This window comes from Ictalurus punctatus, chromosome 15 (genome assembly GCF_001660625.3).
Source record: "Ictalurus punctatus breed USDA103 chromosome 15, Coco_2.0, whole genome shotgun sequence".
NCBI classification, from domain to species: Eukaryota; Metazoa; Chordata; class Actinopteri; order Siluriformes; family Ictaluridae; genus Ictalurus; species Ictalurus punctatus.
In genome coordinates, this window is record NC_030430.2 from 14,983,087 (window position 1) to 15,011,066 (window position 27,980).

General features: G+C 39.7%; 1 protein-coding gene across 1 annotated transcript; it reads right to left on the reverse strand.

Moving 5' to 3' along the window:
• Positions 1–27,693, reverse strand: pard6b (par-6 partitioning defective 6 homolog beta (C. elegans)). The gene is made up of 3 exons (XM_017487867.3): positions 27,404–27,693; positions 24,103–24,325; positions 1–3,548 (listed from the first exon to the last, which is right to left on the reverse strand). Exons 1-3 carry the CDS (start codon positions 27,464–27,466, stop codon positions 2,665–2,667), a joined length of 1,170 nt encoding a protein of 389 aa, XP_017343356.1. The 5' UTR covers positions 27,467–27,693; the 3' UTR covers positions 1–2,664.
• Positions 27,694–27,980: the final 287 nt, after the last annotated feature.

Here is a 27,980-nt window from a genome sequence, read left to right on the forward strand (position 1 = left end):
GTCATTTCTACACATTAGTTTATTTCATCCAGCTTGTAGACTAATGTATACATGTGCACCTATGTTTTAATATAGTATTTATCCTTTTAAACAGTTTAATTAATGTGATACAAATTTACAGTATATAGCATTATGAAAATACTGGTCATTTCAGTACAAATCTATACCTTAGGATTTATCTAGCAAGCAAAAATAATCATTGCTCATTATCAGAAAAAAAAGCAAAAAAAAACAAAAAAACAAAAAAACAAACAAACCAACAACAGCAAAAGCAGTTGACGAGCTCAAGTAAAGCCCATTAGTAGGTGATCTCGGATTCATTCAGAGGTCTCCTCTAGAAATGAAATAAATTCACAGTATGGAAAACAGCATGTTATCTTCGATTTATGATCTAAAATAAATTTAAGCCTACTGGGGAAAAAAAAATAAAAAATAAAATAAAAAAATAAAAAATGGCCCCAAACTCAGTTTATGGACATGATCCACTATGAAGAAAAGAAAAAGAAAAGAGGTACATGTAAGCTTAACACAAAATGATGGAGAGAAACAAAATATGTAGCGCTGATTAGAAAATAAATACAGTCACTGTGATTACAATCCCAAGTGTAGTGTAGTGGTTAACAAAAAAAATTAAAATAAATTAACAGTTCTTCCTAAAACGCCATTTGATCCTGTTTTACTGAAGAACAGCTTGGAATAAGAGGACAAGAGGACAAACCAGTCATACTACAGTATATGTACCATTAAAAAGCCTTGTAATGGTCGAGTTTATTAAAGTGTCTACGTATAAGGGGAAGGGAGTGGATAGGAATGGGTTCTGCTCACAGTCATCCAGTGTTTCTGATTCTCATCAGAGTATGAGGGAAGGATAAAGCTACATGTACTACTCCATGGATAAAAGATCCGAGAACACTGGTTAAGAGTACATGAGGCACAGCAGTCTATCCAAATATTATGACATTCAAGATGTATATTCAGTACATCCGTTAATATAAAATCTAGTGTTTTCGCTATATTGCCTTCGAGCTTACAAAAGGGCCGTCCATACAGATTTAATGCAAATGCATCAGAAATAATAACGTTAACTTGAAGCAATGTATTTGGGTAGTAGGGTAATTGTTTTCTTAGCATGTAGGCTCATCTATAGGCGTTTATACCAAAGCCAAACAGAGCGTCGGAAGCATTAGAGGAAATGTACTCCGTCGTTATCATCCGCCTAGATGCAAGGAAACTCTTAGCACCAAGCAGTGCAACATTTGCAAAGGTGAGTCAAGCGATGGAAAACATATACAGGTGTGTGTTTTCTGGGATAGAAGGTGCCTTTGTGGAGCATATCTTTAGTAGATACGAATAACGCAGCCGATGCCCACATCACACAGGACTACAAACCGCTACCCCGTGTTCATATCTACGCTGCTTCAGTTAACTACAGAAAGGCTCCAGTGGTGATCTGCCGCAGGTCAGGGCTCGGTTTAAAGTCCATCCCCTGACAAGTCACGGCACATCACCTGGAATAAACAAAAAAGCTCGTTCCAAATGTTCTGCAGCCTCCATCTATGCACCTCTACTTGAGGGCGAAGGTTGAAAATAATGTCGTATCTAATATATCTCGCACTGTGAAATATTTCAAGAGGCATAAACACACTCCTCATACATGAAACACTTCACTTCAGAGTGCACAGAAAAGTTTGTTATCTGCGATGAAGATCGAAAATTAGTGTCAGGTCATTAGGAAAGAGAAAAGACAAACAAACAAACATCACATAAATCAGGGCAGGGAATCAGCCCTTGTCAAACATAAAGGGTAATAAAAATTTAAATATCTGCTACAAAAATATGATTTCTCGGGTCCTTGGCAATGATTAAAAGCATTAGCAATGGCCCACTACGAGCCTAAGAAATCTCCCAAAAATTTAGGTAAAAGCTCGTTTGCTCGTACACGCAAAAATTGAGAAGCATTCTAAATTTAGTCGACATTCAATAAAAACACACCAGGAAGCGATCATGACAGCTGAACTAGTGTCGTATCAAACAGGCTTCTATATGTTTGTCTCTAGATTAACAGCGTAACCACAGAGTATTTCCTGTGCTATTTGTGAAACGCAAAAAAAAAAGAAGTCACCGAAATTTGTTTGTGGTTCGGATCCTGGAGTCACATGACTCCCGAGAGGTCATTAAAACAGATTGTCATCACTGATATTGTTTCTCACTGATATGAGGTCTCTCTTTGTAGGTCTAAATGCAGGGGAAAAAACCTGCAAACGTGCAATTATCCAGACGTTCACACTCATCGAGTCAAATCCGCTACTTATTATTGTGCTCCCAGTTATGGAGGGAAGTGTGTAGAAAGCCCTCCCTCCAGCAGGAATGAAAAAAACCCAAAAAGGTCTGTGCTTAAAGAGAAGTGCTGTGTTGTGGAGTTTCTGAAGCATCTGAAGGGATTTTTTTAAGGAGTGGATTCAGTAATCTCACAGAGTAGAGAGTCATTGTTAGTTATATGGCACAAGAGACTGTTTTGGTGTGTGTGTGTGTGTGTGTGTGTGTGTGTAAATGAGAATAATTGCCTGTGTGTGGATAATGTGGTTAGGATTATTTTTATATACTGCATATATACAGTATATATCGAGTGTGTAAGTCTCAGCTGTCGTTGATGTTCTATCATCTCTAGAGCGTGATCACTGTGCCGTCCTCTTCCAGGTTCTGTGTCTGCACACCTCTCTCAGGGCCCCTCGGTGACTCTGCGCTGGTGCTGCTCATAACAGGATGCTGAAAGGTCCCGTTGGAATGTCGGAGGTCAAGGTGAGGCTTGTACCTGGGCAGGGTGGACATGCTGGAGCTAGCCTCTGTCCCTGGCCCTGGGGCGAGCCTGCTATCTTGAGCTGCCTCGATCACCAAGTCTTCGTCATCCTCATCGCTGTCCACTTCCTCAGGATGGAAGTTCTGGATGATTTGCGCAGGGGCTGTCACCATGGCAACTGGGGTCGTGTAGCTGTAGTAACTGGCTCCGCTATCGGAGGATCGACCTGAGCTGCCTGAAGCAGCTCCACCGCTGTTGTTGTTGTGGCGCACCACGTTATTGCGCTGGTTAGCTGGCTTCACCGTAATGATGAGGTTGTAGCTGTTCGCGATCATCATGTCGGTGACCTGGTCCAGCGACTTCCCGGCCACCTCGATACCGTTGACCTCGAGCACCTCGTCGTTGACGGCAAGCAGGCCCGTGCTCTCGGCAAGGCCACCGGGCACCATGCGCGAGATAAAGATGCCTGGTGCTTTCTCCAGGCCGTGCGGCGTGACGCGCACGCTCGAGCCATCTCGGATGTAGAAGCCCAGCGGCTTTTCCTGGCCGTGTTTGTAAAGGCGCACACGCCGGTGTGTCTCGGGCAGCACGTCCACGTCGATAATGGACGACACGGGACGGAAGTCTCGGGGAAGGCTGATGACTACTGCCGGCTTCTTCCTGCCTGCATCAGGGCGCAGGAGCACTGCAGCAAGGGGAGGTTTCTTGCGGGTCAAAGAGTTGGTGCCAAATGTGGAGTAGTCCGCCTCCTCTGCAGAAAGAGATGACACAAAGCAGAGCATTAGCTTAGGACCTACATTTCTTTCATTTTTCAAGCTACTAACAAATCTACAAAATAAAACCATCAACACATTTAGAAGCGCACACACACACACACACACACACACACACACACACACAGAATAATAATAAAATAACACTCCTCTGAGGATAACAGTTTCTGCACAAGTTTTTTTCTAGCATGCATCTCAAAGCATTCTAATAAAATCTGGCCTTTCATCATAATGTTTCAGAAGATATACAGTACTGTGCAAAAGTCTTAGGCACTCTATTTTATTTAGTACAAACTTTGTTATAGAGTTTTCATTTTAGGACGTCTACATTAAAGAGTCAGTACAAAAACATTTTAGATTCACAAACATTAGTATTCTAGCACAAAATGAAATGTTACAGAAAAATGTTTGTATGTCAGTAAAGAAAGCAGCACATTAACTGGTAAGAGACACTTTTCAGACAAAAAACACAAAACACAATGAAGTCTGCTGGATTTTGCTGCAAAAATAAGAAGCAAGTGCGACAGTCAAAGTTCCAGAAGAACTGTGACTGGTTCTGCAAGATGCTCAATAAAACTTATAGCTCTTTTCATTATAAAACTGCACTAATTCTACCTGAGACTACTTTATTTATTTTATTTATTTTTTTTTTTTAAGCAAAGGGTCTTCACACCAAATATCGCCTTTGCTTCAATTATTACTGTTTCCTTCTCTTTACTGTATTTCATTTTTAAATGGATAAACATTTCATTGCATCATTTTTGAAGCCGTCGTCGCTCTACAGCATTTTTTTGCACGTGCCTAAGTACTTTTGCACAGTACTGTACGTAGATAACCAATCCGCACATCAAAATGGTATGAGCTTGGCATCAGTGTCAAGCTTTCCTTCCTCAGTTAAATCGCTTTGAGCCGCACAGGCCAAATGACTCTCTCCGCTTAAAAACCCATTCCCACAGAACTGCTGTAAGAGGAAACCTGAAGGGGATCCCAGGGAGAAAAAGGTCTGCCTCGTTAGTTTCGCCACTGATCTGAAGTTTAATCTACTGTAAACCCAGGCTAAAATCCATGCCGTCCTTCCCTCCCTCCGTTTCAAATGGTCTCCTGTGCTCCTTCTCTCTTTCCCTCCGTTAGCAGCCCTTGCAAATTCCACAGAGACTTTACTCACACGGCTGAGCTCGTAGACTTTCACCTTTGTGAACAATCGTACACGGGATCGAGGAATAACCGAGAGGAAAAGCACCAGAAATGGAAATACGGTTGATTTATAAAGAAAAATAAAAAATGCCGGCCGAACATTGTCACGACTGTCCCGTGTAAAGGGTAATGGTTAATCTATGCTTCCAATCATTAACTTGGGAAGCATTAGTGCACCTGTTGTGTCTCTACTGCTCCCTGTCCTTCACGTGAACCAAAAACATCATACGCAGTCTTTTCCAATATGGGGAGGGGAAAAAAAAAAAATCTGACATGTTAGTCGAAGATAATGACATTCAGGGACAACAAACCACAAAGCAAGAAGAAGCTTGCTCCCTCCAATAAACCTCTGCTGTATATGCACAAGTCCATCTCCAAGTAGCACATTCCTTCTGAAATAATCACTGAGAGAGTTGTAGTATAAGTAACAGGTAACAGCCGTATCCCGTAGACTTATCCCGTAGACTTATCCCGTATCAGCATAAAGAACAGCAGCACCATCGAATCAATGAAAGAATAGCTTAGATGTGTCAAATAAAATGCCTGTTTAAAGTGAAGCAATTAATTCCAAATATAGCCCAAATAAGCACATGTACACAAGCGCACACAAAGGATTAATTGTCTACAGAGTGCGATGGTCTCCCTTTCATTTCTCCCCGAGATAAAAGAAAACTATCTGGACCTATGCTTTGTTTTTAACCTGAAACATCTGAGCACATACAAACTGAGTTGCGTAATGCTTTCAGGCCGAATCTGAAAGCTCGCCCTTTTGCTCAAATACATAAGCATACTCGCATACTAATGTGAACCATCCTATCTGAAGCGTGCGTGCACATGCAGAGTGAGTTCAGCCTGTGCAGTCAAGCATAGCAGTTCAGTGTTCTTTCATCACCATCACTCTGACTCTCCCCCCTTTTCCCCTAACCCTAACCCCCTTTTCCCAGCACTGTAAAAAAAAAAAAATAAAAAAAAAAAAAGGAAGAGTCCATTTCCCACAGTCCAAAACAACAACAAAAAATAAACTGCTGATATCTTGTTTTGTAAGCTAACCATACCATGTACTTGGGAAGAATTGAGCAGGGCCAGGTTTCCTCAAAGAATCATATCACAAAGGCATACTGTTATATATGAGGATACCTGTTCTGGAAAAATGGCGAAACTTGGATTTCTCTGCCTAGAACATACAATTCAAAATGTAAGAAATTTGCCATCCCATCCATTTTCCGTACCGCTTATCCTACACAGGGTCGCAGTGGGCCTGGACCCATCTTCAGGGTACACACCTGTTGACCCATCTTCAGGGTACACACACACACACACACACTACGGACAATTAAGACATGCCAATCAGCCTCTTTGTACTGGGGAAGGAAACCGGAGTACCCGTAGGAGACCCCTGAAGCATGGGGAGAACGTGCAAGCTCCACGCACACACAGGGCGGAGATGGGAATCAAGCCCCCTACCCCAGAGGTGTGAAACAAACGTTCTAACCACTAAGCCACCATGCCCCACCTTTAAGAAACTATACTTCAGTAAACCAACTTTAAAAAAGTTCAACGTAAATGTATATAAATGTAAATATATTTCACCAAAACAGTGCTGTTTTTCTTTTTCATTTTTAACCTGGTCTGTGCTTGGTGAGAAATCGGTTGAACAAAGAACAGTCGGTCTACGTAAAGATATCTACAAAGTGCCATAGCTATATAGACATAAGCCAGAAAAATCTGCAGTTTTCTGAAGTATACAGTATATAGTAGAAAATAACTATAAAGAACTATACACCAGCCAATCATTTGGCAGTAGTGCAATGCATCAATCATGCAGATACAGGTCAAACACTTTAGTTAATGTTTACATAACAATGGGATGGGGGGGGGGTGACCATGAAATGGTTGTTGGTGCCAGGCAGGCTAGTTTGAGTATTTCTGAAACTGCTGATAATCTGTTTTGAAAAATAAATAAATATATAAATATATAAATATATAAACAAAAACAACAGTCTCTAGAGTTCTTACAGAATGGTGCGGAAAACAAAAAACATCAATTGTGCAGCAGTTCTGGAGGCGGACACACCTTGTTGAGAGAAGTCAGAGGAGAATGGTCAGATTTACTCGAGATGACAAGGCTACAATAACTCAATAAACCCCACTTCACAACCATGGTGAAGTGTATATTGTTGCTGACAATCTGAATTCCTTTATGGCCACAATTTACCCGTCTTATAATTTCTAGTCTGATAATGCACCGTGTCACAAAGTACAATTGTCTCCAACTGGTTCCATGAACATGACAGTGAGTTCAGTGTACTTCCCAGTCAACAGGATCTGAATCCAATCGAGCACCTTTGGGATGTCAACATGGCCAAGAATCTCAAAGGAACGCCTTGTGGAATCCATGTAACATAGAATTGAGACTGTTATGAGAGAAAAAGTGGACCTACCCTATATTAGTATTGTGTTCCAGTGAGTGTATACAGTAGGGGGAAAGAAAGAATTTAAATCACCACGCGATGGGTTTTCCCAAGCCACTCACAAGTACTAGAGCAACCATCAGAGCTTTTGTTAAACTGCACTCAGGTCAGATAGTTTACTGAACACATCATGGTCAAACTTGTCTTAACTTCAGGTCCCCCCTGACATGCCTTGAAACGCGCAGAGTTATTCGATGTGTTGATGTAATTTCCACTGAAACAGCAAGTCAGGGCAGGACATATCGAGTGGCTCCTCCCCCTTTTGAAATAACCGATAGTCTTTAGCTTACCTCACAGCCCAGGATAAGCCGTACTTGACAGTTAGTACAATGGATATTTATAATGTTGGGGGCCGGACGCTTCGGATTCTAGAGAGCATTTGATTGGACAGAAAATCTGATGAGAAGCTGAAGTGCATAATGATGTCATCAAAACTGTTGATCCGTATTGGTGGTAGAGAGAGACTGTAGATTTTGAATATATCATATGTCTTCTAAATGCCAGGTTTGTCCTTATTTTGGAGCACACCAATTTATAGATAACCTTAAGGCAAACATATTCATACTGAAAGGCATAAAGTTTTCGAGTGATCTGCCATAATATTTGGCTTAGACCAAACAAAGAAACCATGACTAGTTTTACTTTGTTTGCCAAGCAGAACAATCCATTCTGATCTATTCAGACCATCACTGACCTCAGCACAGGAAGCATCATCTCAGCAGTTGGTCAACAGAGACCGTGTGTGTCAGTGTGTGAGAACAGGGCCTCACATCAGTGAAATAAAACACCAGTGTCACAACTGGCTATCCTCTTACACAAAGTGAAGGAAACTCTTTCAGAGTCAGGCACTTGTTAATGTGCCTGCATTGATTTAGGCTTCAGTAGATCACTAATCAATATCCCTTTTAAACAGGTACGGTATAAAAGCATTCTTAAATCGTGTCACTCTCATATTTATAGCATTCTGGCTGAAATGTCAGAAGATTGTAAAGAAAATAAATTCTGTGAAGAATCTTGTGCAGTAATGTGTTGGGGTTTTATTCCCCCCTGAATCAACGGCTCTGTGTGCCGGCCTGTAACAGTCTGAGACACGGCCTCACCTCATCCAATATTCAGCAGTTCTGTAGCAGGCCTTATGACAGATGTGATCGCTCATGTCTCGCTTTACTGAATGGCTCCCTTCAAGGCATTTTGTGTGAAGCTGCACTACAATGCTGTGTTTACTATCTAACCAGCCAGAGCCCGGAGTGATTTGTTGGACGGCCTAACACCGACCGTCTCTGAAAGGCATCCTGTTTCTTTAAGGTTCTTGGTCCGTGTATGTCCCACGTGGTCAGTGTGTGCCACTGTGTTCCAGTTACGGAGGGATGGAGGGGGGCATAATGAGTGCTTCTTAAGGACCAGAGAAAGAGTGGGTGAGAGTGAGAGAGGGGGAGAGGGGTAAAAATCCTTTCAATAGGGAAAAAAAAAAATTCCTGAGGTGTTGCTATTCTGGGCCCATTCTGCACATACCTCGGTGGCACTGCCTGGATAAAGTACACCTTCAACTGATAACACACAAGGAACAGAGAGTGAGAGAGAGAGAGAGAGAGAGAGAGAGAGAGAGGAGGAAGAGTAAATTAAGGTGAAGGAGAAAAGGCAAAGTTAAAAAGAACAATGAGGAGAGACATGAAAGAAGCAAAGAAACAATAAATAAGAGAAATATAAAAGAATATAAAAACATTACACCCACAGATATATATTATTACTGATTAGCTGCCGGTTTGTTGAATTCTCAAATCAGATTGGTCAATTTTATGGCTTGGATACAAGATGAAACACAGGTTTATGTTAACGCGCTCGTGCTCATACGGTACATTATCATTTCAAACAACTTGCACAGGGACTTGTATGATGGATGCGCTAACCAAATGGTTTTTTAATAATATTCGTAAGTGTTAATATGGTGACGTTTTCTGCGAGGAGACGTTTATTTAACATTTATAACATGGTATGTCTGAATACTCGATTCTGATTGGCTGGAAGGTGTGCATTCAGACCATATATACCACAGGTAGTTCCGGTCAGTTAATGACTGTTCTGAATTAATGTACTCAGTAATAACAACTGTAACCATAGTAACATGCAGTTACAGTTGCATACAGGAGCTAAATTCACAGCTTTGTTATTAGTAGACACACGACAGACTACTTTATCTCTGTGTATGATTTAGAATAGGCAGTACTCTAGATCCAACACCCATTTTTATATATATATATATATATATATATATATATATATATATATATATATATATATATAACGGAAATGAACCATTATTCTGATCCTTTCAGTCAAATTTTGCACTGCAAACATCAGTGAATACATTTACATGGACAGCAGTAATGTAATTACTGATCTTATTCTGAATAAGACAATGGTGTGATTAAAGTGTTTACACGAGTCGCTGTTAGAATATTCCTTTCATGTTCAGGTTTTACATGTTACAGAACACAGATCGATTAACGGCACACGTCATTACATCCCCACGCCACGCCGTCCGACGTTCCCTCCAGAATTTCATGGATCGACATACAGTTCGTCTTCGTTATGGTGCCGTATACAGTTTTGGCTGTTTTTATTTTGAATTTTACTAAAGCTTCAAGTGCAGTTAATTATTTGTCATGCTATACGTGCAAACAGACGACCGATTGAAGTCATGGGCTGCATCCGAAACCACGTAAGTAAGTACGTGGTTTCATAAGCAGCCGTGCTCTCTTGTTTGCTGTCAAACGGTTAAGCGTAGCCGTGTGTGTACGTGTCCTGTCGCAACATTAATAGTGTGATTAAAGTGTGTACATGTCTATAATGCACTACGACAATGCGACTAAAACAGGAATACTCCACATGTCTTAATTCCATTTGTGTTTACTTCGAGTATGACTTTAGTCAGATTAAGGTCATCAATAATCGCTGTATATATGGTAGTTTATTAATACAAGTACTGTCTTAATCGGGTTAATATTGGAATAATCGGAATATTGTTGTCCATGTAAACGTACTGACTGACAGCTTTAACATGTCAATGCTGGAAAGTGACCACAGTGTAAGCCACCATGGATCTTTGCCTCCACGTCGTGCATTAAAATCGTGTAATGCACACCTAGCCGTGGATTATACCGCACTTATGGAATAAGTGTCCAGTGTCATGAGAATGTGACTAATTGTTCCGACGCTGGAAATAACTTGTTTTGCGGGTGTTCCACAATTCCAAACGTAATTATAAACAGATAAAACGGATATGCTTTTCGATAAAATAAAATAAAAACTGTTAGCATTGGCAACAACGTTTCGTAACGTGCGGTTATAATAAAATAATCGACTCTGGACTGGTACATCACACCGCCATGTCGTCAATGCCCTGTTGTGTTTTATTCCTTACAGATTGTGGCACCTCTGTTAGAGATTCTGGGAAAATGTTCATCCCAGCTATAAATCAATACTCTTAATACTATGTATGAAAACATGCTGAAATGTAACCATGATAAACATTGAAACAGTTCAGGCTAAGCCTATATGCGCCACCCTATCATGCTAAATGTCATTATAAAAGACGTGAATGACAGACAACTATTAATATTAATTTGTCAGGAGGGAATAAAATATGAGAGGAAGGAGTAGCAGAAGATTTAATGTTAGAGAATCCTGACAGATACTACATCATCCAATCCATCCGCTGGCAAAAAAAGAAGCAGCACATATACGCTGTAAATATTACCTACTGAACTATAGTCTCGATGGAAACAATGAATTTAATTTTTATTATCCGTCTTGGAAAAAATATGAAGTCATGCCTAAAGTCAATGGCTGAGACAAGCTTCTTGCTCTTCAGTCAAATTTATAGTTTTTCATTTGGCAGGACCTTGTATGTTACAGACTACTATTAATAAAGTTGTAATTAAGCTATAATTTCATCTGTGCAGAAAATAAATTATTTACATGCTCCAGTGTGTGGACGTGGCCACAGCAACACTCGGGTTACAGCAACTGGTGGGAACTGAGACACACAGCTGAAATAAAATAACAAGAGACTAACAATCATTTTCATATTCCTGAGTTATAACCGTTACACTCCATCTGGGCTACATGGTCATTTAATAAGCGAGATTTTAGAAGCTACAGTGTCCTCTACTAATATTGGCACCCTTGGTAAATATGAGCAAAGAAGGCTGTGAAAATTTGTCTTTATTGTTTAACCTTTTCATCTTTTGTTAAAAAGAATTCACAAAAATACTCTGCTCTCATGGATATCAAACAACTGCAAACACAACAAAGGTTTATCAAAAAAAAAATTGGCACCCCTATGAATTCATATGAGAAAAATATATTTGAAGTATATTACTGTTGATATTTTATCTATCTATTTATTTATTTATTTATTTATTTATTTATTTGTTTAATTTTATACACCTGGGTGACTAGGAAGAGGAAATTGTTCAACCATGACTTCCTGTTTCACGGGGGTATAAATAATAGGTAAGACATATAATAAAAGATCAAAAAAAGGGTCAACAATAAAGACAATTTTTCACAGCCTTCTTTGCTCATATTTACCAGGGGTGCCAATATTAGTTGAGGCCACTGTACATGGTCATTTATTTAATAAGTGAGATTTTAGATATTAGTAACATTTGTGCTCTGCCATCTTTTACTTGAGCTATTTTAATTTCACTTTTATTATGAAGGGCATGGTCTTTCATTCCTTTAACAAATGATCTAATAATGATGGCACAAGCAAATGTTTTATTACAGGACAGTAAATTATAACTCGCATCATTAGACCAGGGTTGGAATGTGCTGTTAATGGTGTCTGTATTCAGCGTGATCTAGCCTTCATACATCATTAGCTTGATTTGGGTCAGGCTGTGGTGCTACTGTATCGAGTATTGTTAGAAGGACAAGGCCAGGAAGCTCTTGCAGATCTGTGTGGGGCACAGAACACAAAGAGACAAGTCCTAGGTTATGTGTGTGTGTGTTTAATAAAAGTGAGAGTGGGAGGACACAGTTCTGATGCAAACTTACATGAACCGTGAATTTGCTGACCGTAGTCACCTCTCTGGCACCCTCTCCTTCCACCACTCTTTCGCTATGGCGTTCTCTCTCTCCCTCCCCCTCTCCTTTCCTCCCTCCCTCCCTCCCTCCCTCCCTACCCCCTGTACGCTCTCTTATAGGATCTCTGGCTAGTTATGCCTTTTTATTTCTCAGATGAGGCTGCTGCAACTGGGTTAAAACTGGTGTCTGGAAACACATTCCTCCAACCAGGTCAGCGGCAGCAGCTTGGTGTAGTAGGGAACAAGCGGGGGCAATCAATACAAACTTCCTGGATGGGCTGCAGTTGGGAAACACTGTAACTGAGGCCACATCATTTCTGTCCGGCATTTATTTACTTTGCGTTTCTTTGAGCTGATGCAACAATGTTGGTGTAAAATAGACATAATCTGCAAACCAGATTTACATCCACTGTACAGTAGATTAACAAGAGTTGTAAATGTTATTAAAAAATGATTATTTCTCTTTTAGCCCACAAGCTTCCTATCCTAATCAAGTAACCGGGCATAGCACTTAGAATAATGTAGCTACGATTAGGCCCGTCAAGATATTGTTCCAGAAATGACTGCGATAAACAATATTGTCATTTTAGGACCGTTTTATGCCACTGATAGATACTTTAATGGCATAGTATTTGCCTTCTTTAAATTTAATCTGTATTTGTCATGTCATATTTATTAGAGATGCACCGATGTATCGGCCGATAACCGATATAACTATTGATATCGGTCAATATCACTCTGAACAATCGGTTATCGGGATCGGCTGAGAAATTTAGTATTGGTGCATCTCTAATAACCCTGAAAAGGAGTAAGCGGTTGAAGGTGGATGGATGGATGGATGCATGCATCCATCTCTAATATTTATTCATTTTAGTCAGTTTTACTCTGAGTAACATGGCAGTGTATATTAGTCAACGGCACTTTAGTTGAGGAGAAAATGCAAAAATTAAACCAAATATTCACACGTTTCATATATTAAGTTAAACATGGAGCAACAAAAACCTGTCAAAACTAGTGATGTGTTGTTCATTTTGAACGAATCTTTAGTATGACTCGGGAACAACGAGTTGTCTCAGAGAGCGATTTGCTCATTTTTGACCGTGCATGAGCTACAACATTCCCATAGGTTCTGTACCGGAAACAGAAATGATTATTTCACCTCTCAAGTCTTAGGGTTCGTTCTTCTGGTGACCGCCGCATAGGCAATGCACCATGCAATACCGGAAACGGGATGAACAAATGACTCGAAACCGAAGACCCAAGACCTGAACTAATCATTTATGTTTCTGGGGAACAGACGTGAGAAATGTGACGAAAGAAAGAACGTCTCGGATGGGGAGGTGAGGTGAGGTGAAATAGCAGACTGCATAGCCTGAAGACCTAATGCTAACCAATTAACTAATCATTTCGGTTTCTCATAATTCGGACTTGGCTACATTAGCCTATAGTTTATTTTATAATATATTAAGTACTAGATGTGTTTGTGAATTTAACATGTAACATTTGAATTATATTCTTCTGAAATGAACGAAATGATTAGAAAAAAAAGATTCGTTCATTTTGCTGAATGAGATTCAAAGATCGAGTCAGTAAAATGATCCAAATGTCCCATCACTAGTGAAAACTGCCCTTGTTGTGAAAACCTGATCTCCTGAAATAACATTACCATGAGTATTGTAATACAATATCGTGAATTCTTTATGCTTTGTTTATTCATTGTACGTGTTTTAGTGCGTTGTTACGGAAACAACGTATTCACAACGTGACTTATTCTACCTAACGCCTTACTTAAGTTCCAGTTCATTTGCGCATTCGCGTCATTTTGTGCAGAAGCAGGTTGTAATATGTTTATGTGGTGTATACCGTTTGATTAAAGTGTACGGGATGCGTTTGGGTGAGTTAATTAACCTGCTAGTAAAATTTTACCGCTGTTCATTCACTGTTCAGCTTCAGCTCACGCCACTTAAGCAGTTCAACCCGACATTATTGACTATGACTGGGTTATTTGAAACACTAGAACTATTCTTTCAAGATTTTTCTTCTTCAAAAAACATTCTTAATATCTTGGCTTTTTTTTCCCTACAGTACAGTTTTTATTCCAGTAAAATCTTAAATTCAAATGCACACGTTTTTTTTCATCCAAACGTGTGTTTTTTATCTTTAATTTGATGAATATCTGAAGCTTGAATGTTAATTTGACAGCCCTAGAGCAGACGAGAAGACAGGAGCAGCATGAATGGCTATAATGTTGGCGTGTCAGGAATGTCCCCTAGCTCCGAGGGCTGCGTTCAGATTGGCGTTTTTGCCTCCTGACTTTTTTAAATTCACCTTCTCAAATTTCACGTCGCCTGACTTGGATATCCTGGTCACATTAGCAGCCAACTTTGACTATTTGTATGCTGTGGAAATTTTAGCAGAACTAGGACAACCCTGTGAGCAGACATGGTTTTACCATTAATTGTTGAGGACACCTTCATATTCCTCCCCAGTTTAACATTCTCAGAGCCAGTTCCAAATTCCCATGGGTACAGCTGCCACTACACTTCATGTTCCCCTGATTTTCACCATTTATTTTCTACCCTTCCTGTTCTCCCTGCCATCCCTGCATGGTAAATTCCTTGTAATCATATGTCTGATGTGCTGTCCTGTCCAACCTAGCCAGTGTAGAGGAACAGAGGTTGGCTACATTCTAAAAGCACAACCCCCTCACCTCGACTCCCTTTTCCTTAGCAATCATAGCATAAGCCTTGCTTCCTTGGAACAGGCCTTACTCTGCCCATCACACTCTCACGTCTCTTAATACTTCTGCACACGCAGACCTTGGGGCATTATGACATAATACAGTTCCTCGGTCACAGGACAACCTACACACCAACCCGAGAGTTGCTGACTCACACTCTCGCCTTTCTGTTCAAATAAATCCCATGGGGAGGGGTAGTATTCCTCAAGCCAAAACAAAAAGTATCATTGCACACGTCACAAGTATCGCTCCACTCAGGAACACACCCCCTACTGCTCAGACTCAAACAGGTTGGGTGATGAATGGAAAATTAAACAAATTCCTGGTTTGCCAGAGAAAGTGGGAGGCTGTTACAAACGTCACATTATTCTGTTGGAAGAGGAAACTCCAGCCTGCCAACTGTACAACACCCATTCTAATAAAAGGAAGCCTGAATATGACACTACTGAACTCTGAACTAAAATCATTCCTGTCTGAAAGAATGTCAGGCCATAAAACACACCTTAGACCAGATACCTATAACTGAAATAGTTTTATCTAACAGTTGATATTAACCTCACAATAACGCAGACAACTTCCGGCTCGAGAAGAGGCAGAGAAAACTGTTCTGGTCCGAGACATAAGCCGGTCTCTTAAAAGCCCATTCACAGCGCAATGTTAATCACTGTTGCAACATGATCTCGTGCTGCGTTTGGATCGATCTGAACAAGGAGATCAGTGGTTTGATGCTTTGAATGGGACCATACAGAAAATAGCAACAGTTTCAGGTTACGATAATGCAGATATTATTAGTCCAGACAGCAGTCAGTGTCTTCAGCCTCAACGGAGGAGATGAACAGAAAGTACTGAATAGAGGTTTAAAATAACAACAGTCTGGGTAAACCAGAATGGCCTGCTGTAAATGCAGACCTGCGACAATTAATGAGTGACCACACTGAAATTAATGACTTAGCAAGTGAAAATATCAACGATAGTCACATTTATTATAATAAGATTACCATAAACCAAATATCCATCCATCCATCATTTTCTGTATCGCTTATCCTACACAGGGTCACAGGGAACCTGGAGTGTATCCCAGGGGACTCGGGGCACGAGGCGGGGAACGCCCTGGACGGGGTGCCAACTCATCGCAGGGCACAATCGCGCACACTCACACACTATGGACAATTCTGAAATCAACCTACTACGCATGTCTTTGGACTAGTGGAGGAAACCCCTTTAGCGACTTTTTTTTTGGAGAGAAATCCCCCCCCCAAAAAAAAAAAAAAAACTAACGACAAATCTAGCAACATTTTGGACAAACCTTAGCGACTTTCCAAATATCGTCAGTACTGTCCTGCAAGCGCGAGGTCTTGCTTTCCCGCTGCACTCACACCTCTCTCTGCGTCTGCTCTGTTCAGTGAGTGGCTGATGGCATGACAGCAATGTCATGGATAACGGGATGCGCCCTTCGTACCAATTTACATCATTCATATGGGAACGTTTTTAGAATGCAAGACGAATGTAATGCAACATGTTTTACATGTAAAATAGTCCACATTATTACAGCCTAGTTCTCTTGTTCAAAGTAGTTATAGTGTTCAGAAACATTTTTGATCATTCATGTTCCATACATGTCCGTTATATAGTTTTATAAATGTCATAAAAGTTATTTTTTGTAAATCATAAAAGTTATGAAAAGTAATTTAACAAAGTACAAAAACACAAAAGCAAAATAAAAAATCTATCTATTTATCTACCTATCTATCAAAAACAGATTATAGATTAGGTTATATATAAAGATAGATAGATTTTATATAGATTAGATAATCATTATACCTGGTCTCCTCCAATATGGGGGACGGGGGGGGGGGGGGTGTGTGTGCATATGATAGGGGAGGCTTTGGGGGGCTTTAGTTACAAAAGGTTGAGACCCTCTGCTGTACAGCAAAGATGCCTTCAAAAATAATTAAATTAAATGCTTCTCCATTTATAAAAAAAATAGTATAAAGAGCAGTAGACAGTATTACTGGTACATGAAACATAGGCAATATTTCATTTATATAAAAATAAAAATTAACTACTCTTTTTTTTTTTTTTTAAAGTAGTCTCGGGTAGAATTAGCAGAGTTTTATAAGGAAAAGAGCTGTAAGTTTTATTTTAGCATGTTGCAGAACCAGACACGGTTCTTCTGGTATTTCTAGAAAAAAGCTAAATTATCTGACAAAAAAAAAAAAAAAAAAAGAACAAGAAAAAGTACATTGTGAAACATGTAAAAATGTCTCGAAATTTAATAAGGTTTAATGAATCATATGTTTGGTTTATTGTAACCTTATAACAGGAAATACATTTGCCTATTTTAAATTTGACTATATTCAAGATATTTTCATTTGCTAAGATGTCCGTGTTTTGCAAAAACAAAAATCTTTCCTGACTGACAGAGGAAGAACATTTGAAAGTTGGCAGAGACTTCATGGATGCCGTGCACAATGGATGTCTTTGAGTACTTTACACTGATGACTAGGGCTGCAACTAATGATTATTTTCATAATCCATTATTTGGTCGATTATTTTTCGATTAATCGGATGGAGGGGGGGCGAACTTACAGTACCATTTCTTTCGTATATTTACAATAAAATCCACAAACTGAGTGTTACAAATATAAACTTCAGACTAAAACTTTACACAACTGTTTGTCCAATTATATACGACTGAAAAGAACCCAATACACACTGAAACACACCAGAATATATATTATTCATTTAGGACTGTAGTTTAATTCAGTGCTTTTTGTGCATCCATAAATACTTATATACGATTTAAACTAATATATACATACATATACATACATATATACAAATATACATATAGGTATTTATGGATTATTTTTATGGATGCACAAAAAGCATCCACCCCTGCCTTAGAGGACATTCTTCCTCAGTCACGTAACGATTTCGCCTCCGTCTGATGAGGACTGAGGTCATGTTGGGAATAAAAGGTAACATTGACATAAACAGTAAACTGAAGAAAGTCATTGTGACTATGGGTGTCTGCTAATGCTAGCGTGTGTATGATGTCATGCGTCGTCGACTAGGAAGCGGCTTATACTTCCGGTTAATAAAAACCCACTGGTGTTCCATTTGAGACGATATTACCTTTCTAAAATTCACACATTAGACTGTATGGTACATAGTGCATAGTGTAAGTGTACAGTACGTCATTTGGGACACAACTTTAGTATTTACTCTCCGAAGGGTGTTTTCGGAACAGAAGGAACGTAATGAGTAAACGTGCCCCGTGCAGACCAACTAATTCATAATGAGATTCGTTGACAACGATTTTCATAATCGATTATTATCGATTAGTTGTTGCAGCTCTACTGATGACTCTTAGAAAGTCAGTCTAAAAAAGCTCAGCTTATATTCCACACACATGAACTTGTATGGAACATGACTGTCTTACATGACTACTTGTAAAGCAAGTGGCTTATAGAACCAAGGTCATAGAACCATGTGTCTTTGAAAACTATCATTCGTTTAACAGTAAATGCTCTATCCTGATCATCTAGGCACCAAGTGGGAATAAACCCCGATTAGGACCCATCATACAGACACGTTCACACACTCATTCACACAAAGGAGCGATTTAAAGCAACCAGTCCAGCTACCGGCATGTTTTTGGGAGGAAACCAGAGGAAACCGATATAGACATGGGGAGAACAATCTCAGGAGCTGTGAAGTGGCAACACTGTTCCAACCAAAATCAACTACATGAACTCCAAGAACTTTGTGGAGAAACCTTCGAGTAAAAAAAAACAAAACCTTACATCAATTGAATTCCAACATGTTTGTAGATATATTCGGCATAGCACAATTATACATGCCCAAGATGTCCAACACAACAAGAAAACACGGTTTTAGAGAATAACCACATTATAAACATGGATGTAGATTGAAAGGACGGTTTTGAAACGTGATAAGGCAACGACTTGAAAGAGGAGATGGCAGAAAGGAAATGAAGGTCGGTTACACTAACCAGAGTCAGCACAGTGCTTCAGTATTTCACTGGCTCAGCAGAAGAGCTTGAGGAAAAAACAGTGAGGGATGGAAAGGGGAGGAGAAGACAGCTCACTTCCTACACTCGTTTAAGAATTAATTACAAAAAAACTGACAAAGTCTGCAGATCAGACGAGGAGGTCATTTGTTATTTGTTCTATTATAGCTTTTCTAGTGTTAGAGTGAACACACTCTGAACACCTCGCTCGTCTCCTTAAATTAAAATTTTGTGTGTTGATATTTTCAGTTTTAAATGGTATACACCATGGGACACCTTTTTTTTTTTTTTTTTATACGAAAACGTGAACTGCAGAACATATTGATATATATTTTCTCAATAGATGAATGCCATTTTAATCCTTACTTCAAATATCTTAATCCAATGACAAATTATTGGAACAATACCCAGGTTAGGCTTATATTACATAACGGCAATAGCTCTCCCCGGGACATGCTATTTTCATACCTTTTCACTTCTAACAATCAACTAACATCAAGGGAGTTAGACCAAAATATTTTTAGACAACACTCCCTTAAAAGAGGATACGTCACCTGCTGTACCAGAAATATGCTTACGCCAGCTAAAAATGGTGCAGGCTGCTGAAACAATTGCCAGATTCAGAGTAATCATGGGACCAGAACATAAATGCAAACATGATGATGAGTCACAGAGAGACCAGAGAACAGGATGTAGTGTTAGTGAAAACAAGCCTATAGACTCACACGCACCACCACACCTTAAACAAACAAAACATCCATGATTGTGCATGATAATGAACTTTAGAGTGTGCGCTTGGTATGTGATCGGTAACGTGTGTGTATTTTCATGCTATTTAACCCAGCATGCCCTGTTGCTCCCATCAGCCCTGAAGAATCCTTCGTCGCTAAGCGCAAAGAGGCTCAGGCTTCTTTACTGCTACCATGGCGACAGGTAAACAGGCGCGAGACTGGTGGCGTTGCAGCCGTCTGTGCATTGTACAAAAGAGAGTGAGTGTGTATGGAGGGCGGCGGGGGGGGGGGTGGCTTTACACACACGGACAATGCAAACTAAACCGCCGAGTGGTTTGACGTAAGAATATCATTGAGGCAATACCGCATACCAGCATCAAAGACTCGGCACACTGACTTCATTTCAGGCCACTTATGTATGCAAAATAGCTCCTAGTGAATAAAGATTAAGACCGGGAAAAAACACAAACACACACATACACACACACATAAACTGAAGAATCTCTAATTCAAATTCTCCAAATCCACATATTACCACAAAACTAACAAACAACACACTACATGAATTGCACAACACTGGAGCTTAGTGAATTGTAATCAGATCTAATCATAATCTGTAAATAATTTCCCCTCAGCGGAACCTTATGAACAAAAAGAGGACTGTTACACATTTACAGGCTGACCGTGAAACACGAATTTCATCACGTCATAGATGAACAACATGCCCGGATAGAAACCACATGCAGGTGGACGAAGTGTGCAGTTTAGTATTTTACATTAGCGTCGGTTAAAAAGGGAGATTCACGATACCGACTAGGAACGGTGTGTTGTGGTCTGAAGGTTTTCTCCACTACCTTACTTTACCTTTACCCTATTTTTCTTGATGTACTTTTTTAAAATGAGCACGTACCATAAAATGATGCTGTTCATTTAAGCGAGAAATGCTCCTGTAATAGGACTCTAGGGTGAACAATACAACACAACATTCATTCATTCATTCAGTAACCACTTCATCATGGTCCAGGGTCAGTATGACTTAAAAGCTTACCAATCATCATGAACAAACACAAGCGTGGTGGGCTTTCAAACTGTCGCTAGCTACAGTCAAATTTAGCTGCAGGAAAAAAATTCAATCTGATTTGTAGCCTCATCCAGAAGCAAATGCAAACACATGGGTCAAAATCAAATAACCTTAGTCGTTAGTTTCATTCTACATGCTGAAACACTTCTGTAAAGACATTCTATGAAAAACTGTTAGGCACCTTATAGTACTCGCTAGAGTCTGGTATGTTTCGGCAGTAAACATAGCCAAAAAACCGCCTACTGTCCACAGAAAATTTGACTGACAGATTACTAGCAGATTACCAACCACACACGCCTTTTTCTTTCAAGCCTGCTAGTAAACATGTAAGACTACCTTGTTTATTCACTGCTAACTGCTACAAACAAAACACTTTGATACGTTTTCAAAAAAGTTTTCAAATTTTATGAAAATCTTCCTCAAAAATTTAAGATTTTCATTAAAAAAAAAATCCCCCGGAGACTATTGCTAGAAATGTAAGTGCAGAGAGCCAATCAGATTGCAACCTTGAAGATTCTGAAGTTTGTGGCCAGAAAAGAGTACAAATGATCTCAGCCCTCCGTGGCCCTGATACTGAGACTAGGCACCTAGATACTTGTCGATTAGAAAAGTGTTCTGACAAACTTGTGAATTCAGCAATGTGATAAAACTGTAATAATCAGCTAACCTTTCTATTATACTTTCGATGCCAATTATGTTGTGCACTACAAGTAGCACGATCATCTACAGCAGCCCTAAAGAAATTTGGGGGGGGGGGGTTAGTGATAAGCCAGCATGTGGGGGTGGGGAGATTATGGAGCAGACAGAATGGCTAACTGAGGTGATAATAGTATCACAGGATAAGAAAGAAGCACACTAACGGTGCCTTCACATACAGCATACAGCGTTTAGTCCGTTTGACTCAAACTCTGATATGTTTAGCTCTTCGGTGCGGTTTGTCAGGGCAGGTGAGAGCACCACAAACTAAAGTCTCGGATGCAGACAACTGCTCCGAAACCATCTGAGCATAGTTTCAATCGAGTCCGGTTTCATGGTTTGATTAGAGGGAGAAAGAGATTCTGAAGCGACCCAACTGCACAAAGTGAACCGAATGTACTGCACAGTTTAGGCTGTGGGAAATGTTTTTTTCTGTATATGTGAGCTGCGGTGTGCGAACTAAGCCAAAGGACAACTAAAGTGCTGAGGCAATCCCATGTGTTCTGGAGATTTGAACTAACAAACAAAAAGAGAAGGAAAAAACAAAAAAAAAATGATGGATGCGACAAATAACCTACGTTTAACTATTTATTGATATAATTATCTAGTAATTAGTTGAGTGCCAGCTCCATGTTCTCTGTGCTTTGGGGATTTCTTTTAAGGATTTCTATGCACAGTAAAACTTTATTTACCTTTTTCTGACCAATTAATAATGGAATTTTAACATTGTGTGTGTATTCAGTCCTGCATGCCCTTCAAACTGTATTATTTTGTTTGCTATTTCGTTAATTTAATTATATGCTATGAGACAACAAACAAACTGGACCAGAATAGGAGTGAAAGCATCCTAAGATGTAACACTGCAACTAAAAGCTTATGAAGAGAAACACAAAACCAGTTTGAACTAAGCTTATGTTATTGCCATTGCCGGGATCATAAGACATTTGGGCCTGCGCTGGTATAATTCTCGTTGCATTTATTTTCTCGTCTCGTTTCATTTATTTTAATTAAATAAAATGCATATATATATATATATATATATATATATATATAAAAATGTTTGTAGGTGAGGAGGCCTGGGGTGCAATCAATGTTCTACTTCATCCCAAATGTATTCAGCAGGGTTGAGGTCAAGGCTCTGTACTGGCCACTCGAGTTGTTCCACTTCAGGCTTGACAAACCATGTCTTTATAAACCACGCTTTGTGCACAGGGGGCATTGTCATGCTGGAACAGGTTTGGGCTCCTTAGTTCTAAGTGAAGGGAAATTGTTCAACTACAGCATACAAAGACTGCACTTTGGACAAAAGATATGCATTTTGTCCAAATATCTACTACAGCACGGAATACTGCAACACTCACACTGCTACTGAAAATTTTGAGCTTGAAACAAGCTTCTGAATCAATGAAGTCCTTTAATTCATTTGGACATGCTGGAGTAGAAAATGAAGAATAACTGCTGTGTAGCAGGAACTGCCTGATGTGTGGAGAGGACAGAGACTCACGAGTGCAAGCTGGTCCTGTCCTGACTTGTGACTGTCTGTCAGGTTGAGAGCAGGGGAGAACAGCCAACATATTCTCTCACCAACAGTGGCAAACAGAATCTCAATCACAACAGGGTTAACTCTATGTGGGTTTAAAAGGCTGTGCTGCTACTAGTAGGTGGGTGGGTGAGTAGGTGGGTGGGTGAATGCAGCCAGAGACAGGGCACAGCAGGATGCTAGCGTCAAGCGTGTAACTGTAACACAGGCACATGCGGTGCTACACAGTGACCCCTCTAATCTCCTTCTGACAAAGTGGCTTAGCGTCTATTGGTCATATGGCACACCGACACAGCTTAGACCGAGTCGCCCTGATGACACACGGTCTCACCGGGGGCTCTCATAAAAGGAATACACACCATTACATTGAGAAAAAAAAATTGCTGCAGAGACATTAACAACACCTACAGCAGATCCTAATCAGTCAAAAGTACTTACCAATAATTAGCAATTATTATTATCGTAAATCTTACAAAACAAAATTTCAAATTGGAAATGTTTTTCCCCGCCATCAATACCACAAGATCTTATGACAAATGTGAGCATATAGAGGATTAAACTTCACAACAGCTCATCTTTGTAAAGTAGCTAAGGCTTGTCACAACAAGTATTCCACCTAATTTAATGGAACATGTCGCATTTTAAAATAATGGCGGACTGGGAATATCACAAGAGCCTGTTTTTCCCCTTTAAAGCAAGAGTGCATTGTTAGACTACAGACTAACTACAACAATGTCAGAGTTTTACTGCATGACTGCTGACACACCAACCTGATAAAGCCATTAAACCCAAACACCTCTACAAGTCTCCCTAAACACGCATAGCTCAAACAAATTCGTGTTACATTGTGTTTAAAGATTGCTTCCAAAGTATGAAGCCTAGCTGGAGTTCAAAGCTCAGCTTCTCCCTGAAAGCACATAGTTTTGACCTCTGGTCACAGACCCAACCCTCACCTTTCCTCTGCAGGAAGAGGCGTAGCAGGGGCGTCGCCGTGGTGATAGCCTTGTGGTAGTTGTCATCGTTGTTAATTGGCAACAGGTCTCCATGGATGTCGGCGTAGCCCACCAGCAGCTCCACGTTGGGGATTCGGTGCACGTGCTGCAGAAGGCCGTAGAACTCATCGAAGCGGCCTGGTTTGGAGCGATCAAGAGAGAAGCGCCGGAACTCCGCTCCGAACTGACATGAGACGTAGACAGACGTCAGTAAACAGCATGAAGTATATACACAAACACAGACATATCTGCAACTGTTAAAGGTGCAAACACAATTATTTAAAATATTTAAGCTCTTTAAAGATAGGTGCTACAAAATGTGTGTAACCTGAAACATATATGGTGTACAAGAGACGCAAACACAGACACATAATCAACCATTTATTATAAATGAGTTAGGAATAAACAGACGATCATCTCTCATGTCAACTGTCAACTTAAGCATTTAAAATCACTGCTAGTGATAATCTCCCATATGGAAGGCAAAAGACCATAAAGATTAGAGTCGTAAAACGCTTGAATATTCCTTTGAAGTAAGAGTAAAACATGAGCAGTTATTTACTTAAATGTTCTGGTGAACATCATGGATCAAAGCCTGTAAATCCTCTCATGCATGGGTATGAATATGCTGTGATTGTTGGGTTTAATTCTTGGGATTTATGAGCTCCAAGCAATGTGATTTAAGCCAGTTCAGATGTTTGAGTGACTCTATAGAAATATTTAACTTACTATATGTTAAATACAGTTAGTGTATTCTTACATAAAATCTTAATAGAAAAAAATACAGTTTTAATTGTCTGTTAACGTATTTACTTTTGAAACAGGAAGTCAGAGTAACTTTGCGTTGAAGTGCTTGACTAATTTACACAACAGCCAATAGCATTCCAGATACGCCACACCTTCGCCAAGTCTAAACAAACTTCACTAGCTTCAAAGTTCTCTAGCTTAGAGATCTAGCTAAACATGGAGAAGAGCTGTCACGCCTGTCAATTTTAACAAGGACGATTATCTACACGACAACATGCCATGTGTTTCTGAAGTTATGGCGTACATTTTTGAGCCGGGGTCGACCGTCAGCAGGCACCGATGGTGACGGAGAGCTGCAGTTTTATCATCATCTGAGCAGTAGATGAAATGTTTTTACTTTACTCTTACTGACAGAAGCCACAGTGAAGTATGAAGTAAAGACCAAATCACATTCTTGAGCAGTCTGACGTTGTGACATCCTATCACTGACCAGCCCCAAATATCATGTTTCTATCACATTACTGTGAAGATGCACACATTCCACCCTCTTCGAAATAAACTCCATACATTTTTTTAAAAACAGGATATTCGGAAGAGGGAATAGTGTGCAGGAAGACAGCCAAAAATGCACCATGTTTGTTACTATTGACAGACCCTCCAGGATTTTGCGATAGTAGAAAGGAACACAAAATCACGCAAACTCCACAATAATTGGATAAGCTTGCAATTGTTCTAAATTAAAATTAGCAGATTTTAGCCAAGATGGGTCATGTGACATCACAAAACACAGTGAGCCAAAGCCCTCTTCGATTCGCACGTCAAACGTGACTACAGCTAAAAAGGTCTCATTTACCAACAAACATCATGGTGAAAGACAGTGCAATACAATTTAGTGCAAGTTTTCTGCAAAAAAGCACAAAAAAACTCTGCAAGTTGCATCACAAATTTTGGGGGGGAAATACGCAGCACAATCAAGAATTTTTGGCCTCAACAACCACAAAAAATGCCTCAGAAATCCTGTGCGGACTGTATTGCGCTACTACTATAGAGCCAAACCCGTGACTGGGGGTGGGACATATACATTCAACAGAGCGTTTAATTGGATGAACAGCCCACTAGTACAGAATTAGTCATCCTTTTCTCTCTCTCTCTCTTTTTTTTTAATTGGATGAATAGCCCACTAGTACAGAATTAGTCATCCTTTTCTCTCTCTCTCTCTTTTTTTTTTAATTGGATGAACAGCCCACTAGTACAGAATTAGTCATCCTTTTTTCTCTCTCTCTCTCTCTTTTTTTTTAATTGGATGAACAGCCCACTAGTACAGAATTAGTCATCCTTTTTTCTCTCTCTCTCTTTTTTTTTTAATTGGATGAACAGCCCACTAGTACAGAATTAGTCATCCTTTTTTCTCTCTCTCTCTCTCTTTTTTTTTTAATTGGATGAATAGCCCACTAGTACAGAATTAGTCATCCTTTTCTCTCTCTCTCTCTCTCTTTTTTTTTAATTGGATGAACAGCCCACTAGTACAGAATTAGTCATCCTTTTTTCTCTCTCTCTCTCTCTTTTTTTTTTTTTACAACTTAAAAAAAATAAAACATTTGAATATCTCCAAAACTATTGTATGTATTTTTATATACTATTGTATCGTTGTCCACAACACTAAAGAACAGGTACAATATTTGCCATTTTGATTTCAGGAGCACTTTAATGAGTCACTAACGGAAATAAATCCTAACAATAATATGCCATTTTGTTCCTCAAAACTCTCAACGTTAAGCAGCTGTGACACAGAACAGACAGCTTCAAGTCTTTCTGAAGACTCGCTAACCATATGACTCGTTTACTGTGGAGTTTAGAAATAACAAACGTCTGAAAAAGCAGATATCCACAGAGGAACTCTTGAGAAGGTAAAGTAATGAGTGAGCTGCTCGCGCTCGGCCCTCCACAGGTGAGACACCAGCTTCCGATTCAACAGATACAGGTGCTCAAAACTAACAACAGACATGTTTCGCTGTATATCTAATAAATATACTTACAAACATTATGTGAAAGTATTTTCTTTTGTTTTGTAAACAGAATTTGAAAGCCAAATCGTTTCTGTAAGCTATATCACACGTAAAAGAGACCTGAAGCACTTTAGCTTGTAGCAAAGCTCGAGCACTTCATCGAAAAACTTCTTCAGAGTTAACGAAGAAATAACCAAACAATGTCGAGAAACAGGAAGTGTTAGAATATATATATATATATATATATATATATATATATATATATATATATATATATATATATATATATGTTTACTAGAAATGTTTCGCTAGATACCTTTCCCATAAAGCTACTAATGATTAACACAATAATTAAGTTGAAACCTGATAAGGTCTGTCAGTTATGGTGGTGCCATAAAGAGAAGAAATAAATAAAAACACACACTAGGCTAATGGTGGCCGCAGATGAACCACGCTGAGATTAGTGCATGTTTGTGCTGTGGGTAAGAAGTGATTAGCTGCCTGCGCACCTTGCTCTTCACCTCCACGGCGCTCAGAGATCGGCTGCTCGGCACTCGGTGGTTTTTGTTCATCTTTCGCTAAACGTAGCCCGTCGCAAAACACACACTCGCCCTCTCGGGGCTGCCGCATTCATCTGCCTCCTCCAACTCGACGGCCCGAAGTTCCTTCTCCACGTAATCCAGGTGAACACCAGCGTCTCACTTTCTGTTGTCCTCCAAGTGGAATGATAAAGACGCTGTCAATACAATGTGTTCCTCAACTCTCCTGCCCCCGCTCGCTCGCTCGCTCTCTCTCTCTCTCTCTCTCTCTCTCTCTCTCTCTCTCTCTCTCTCAGGGTTGCCAGGTCTGCATATCAAAACCAGCGCAACAATAAAACTACTCTACACGTTTATCTCCCAAACACCAGGTTCTTACCTTTTGAAACTCATGATTAACATTGTTAACACTGTACAATATCCTATATTTCTATGAAAGCCATATTAAAATACACAGATTCTCTGAATAGTGCTTTCACAAGTCTTCTAAATGTCTCGTATAAATAAAGTCTAATAACATCACAACATCCTCCATTCATACAACGTGCTT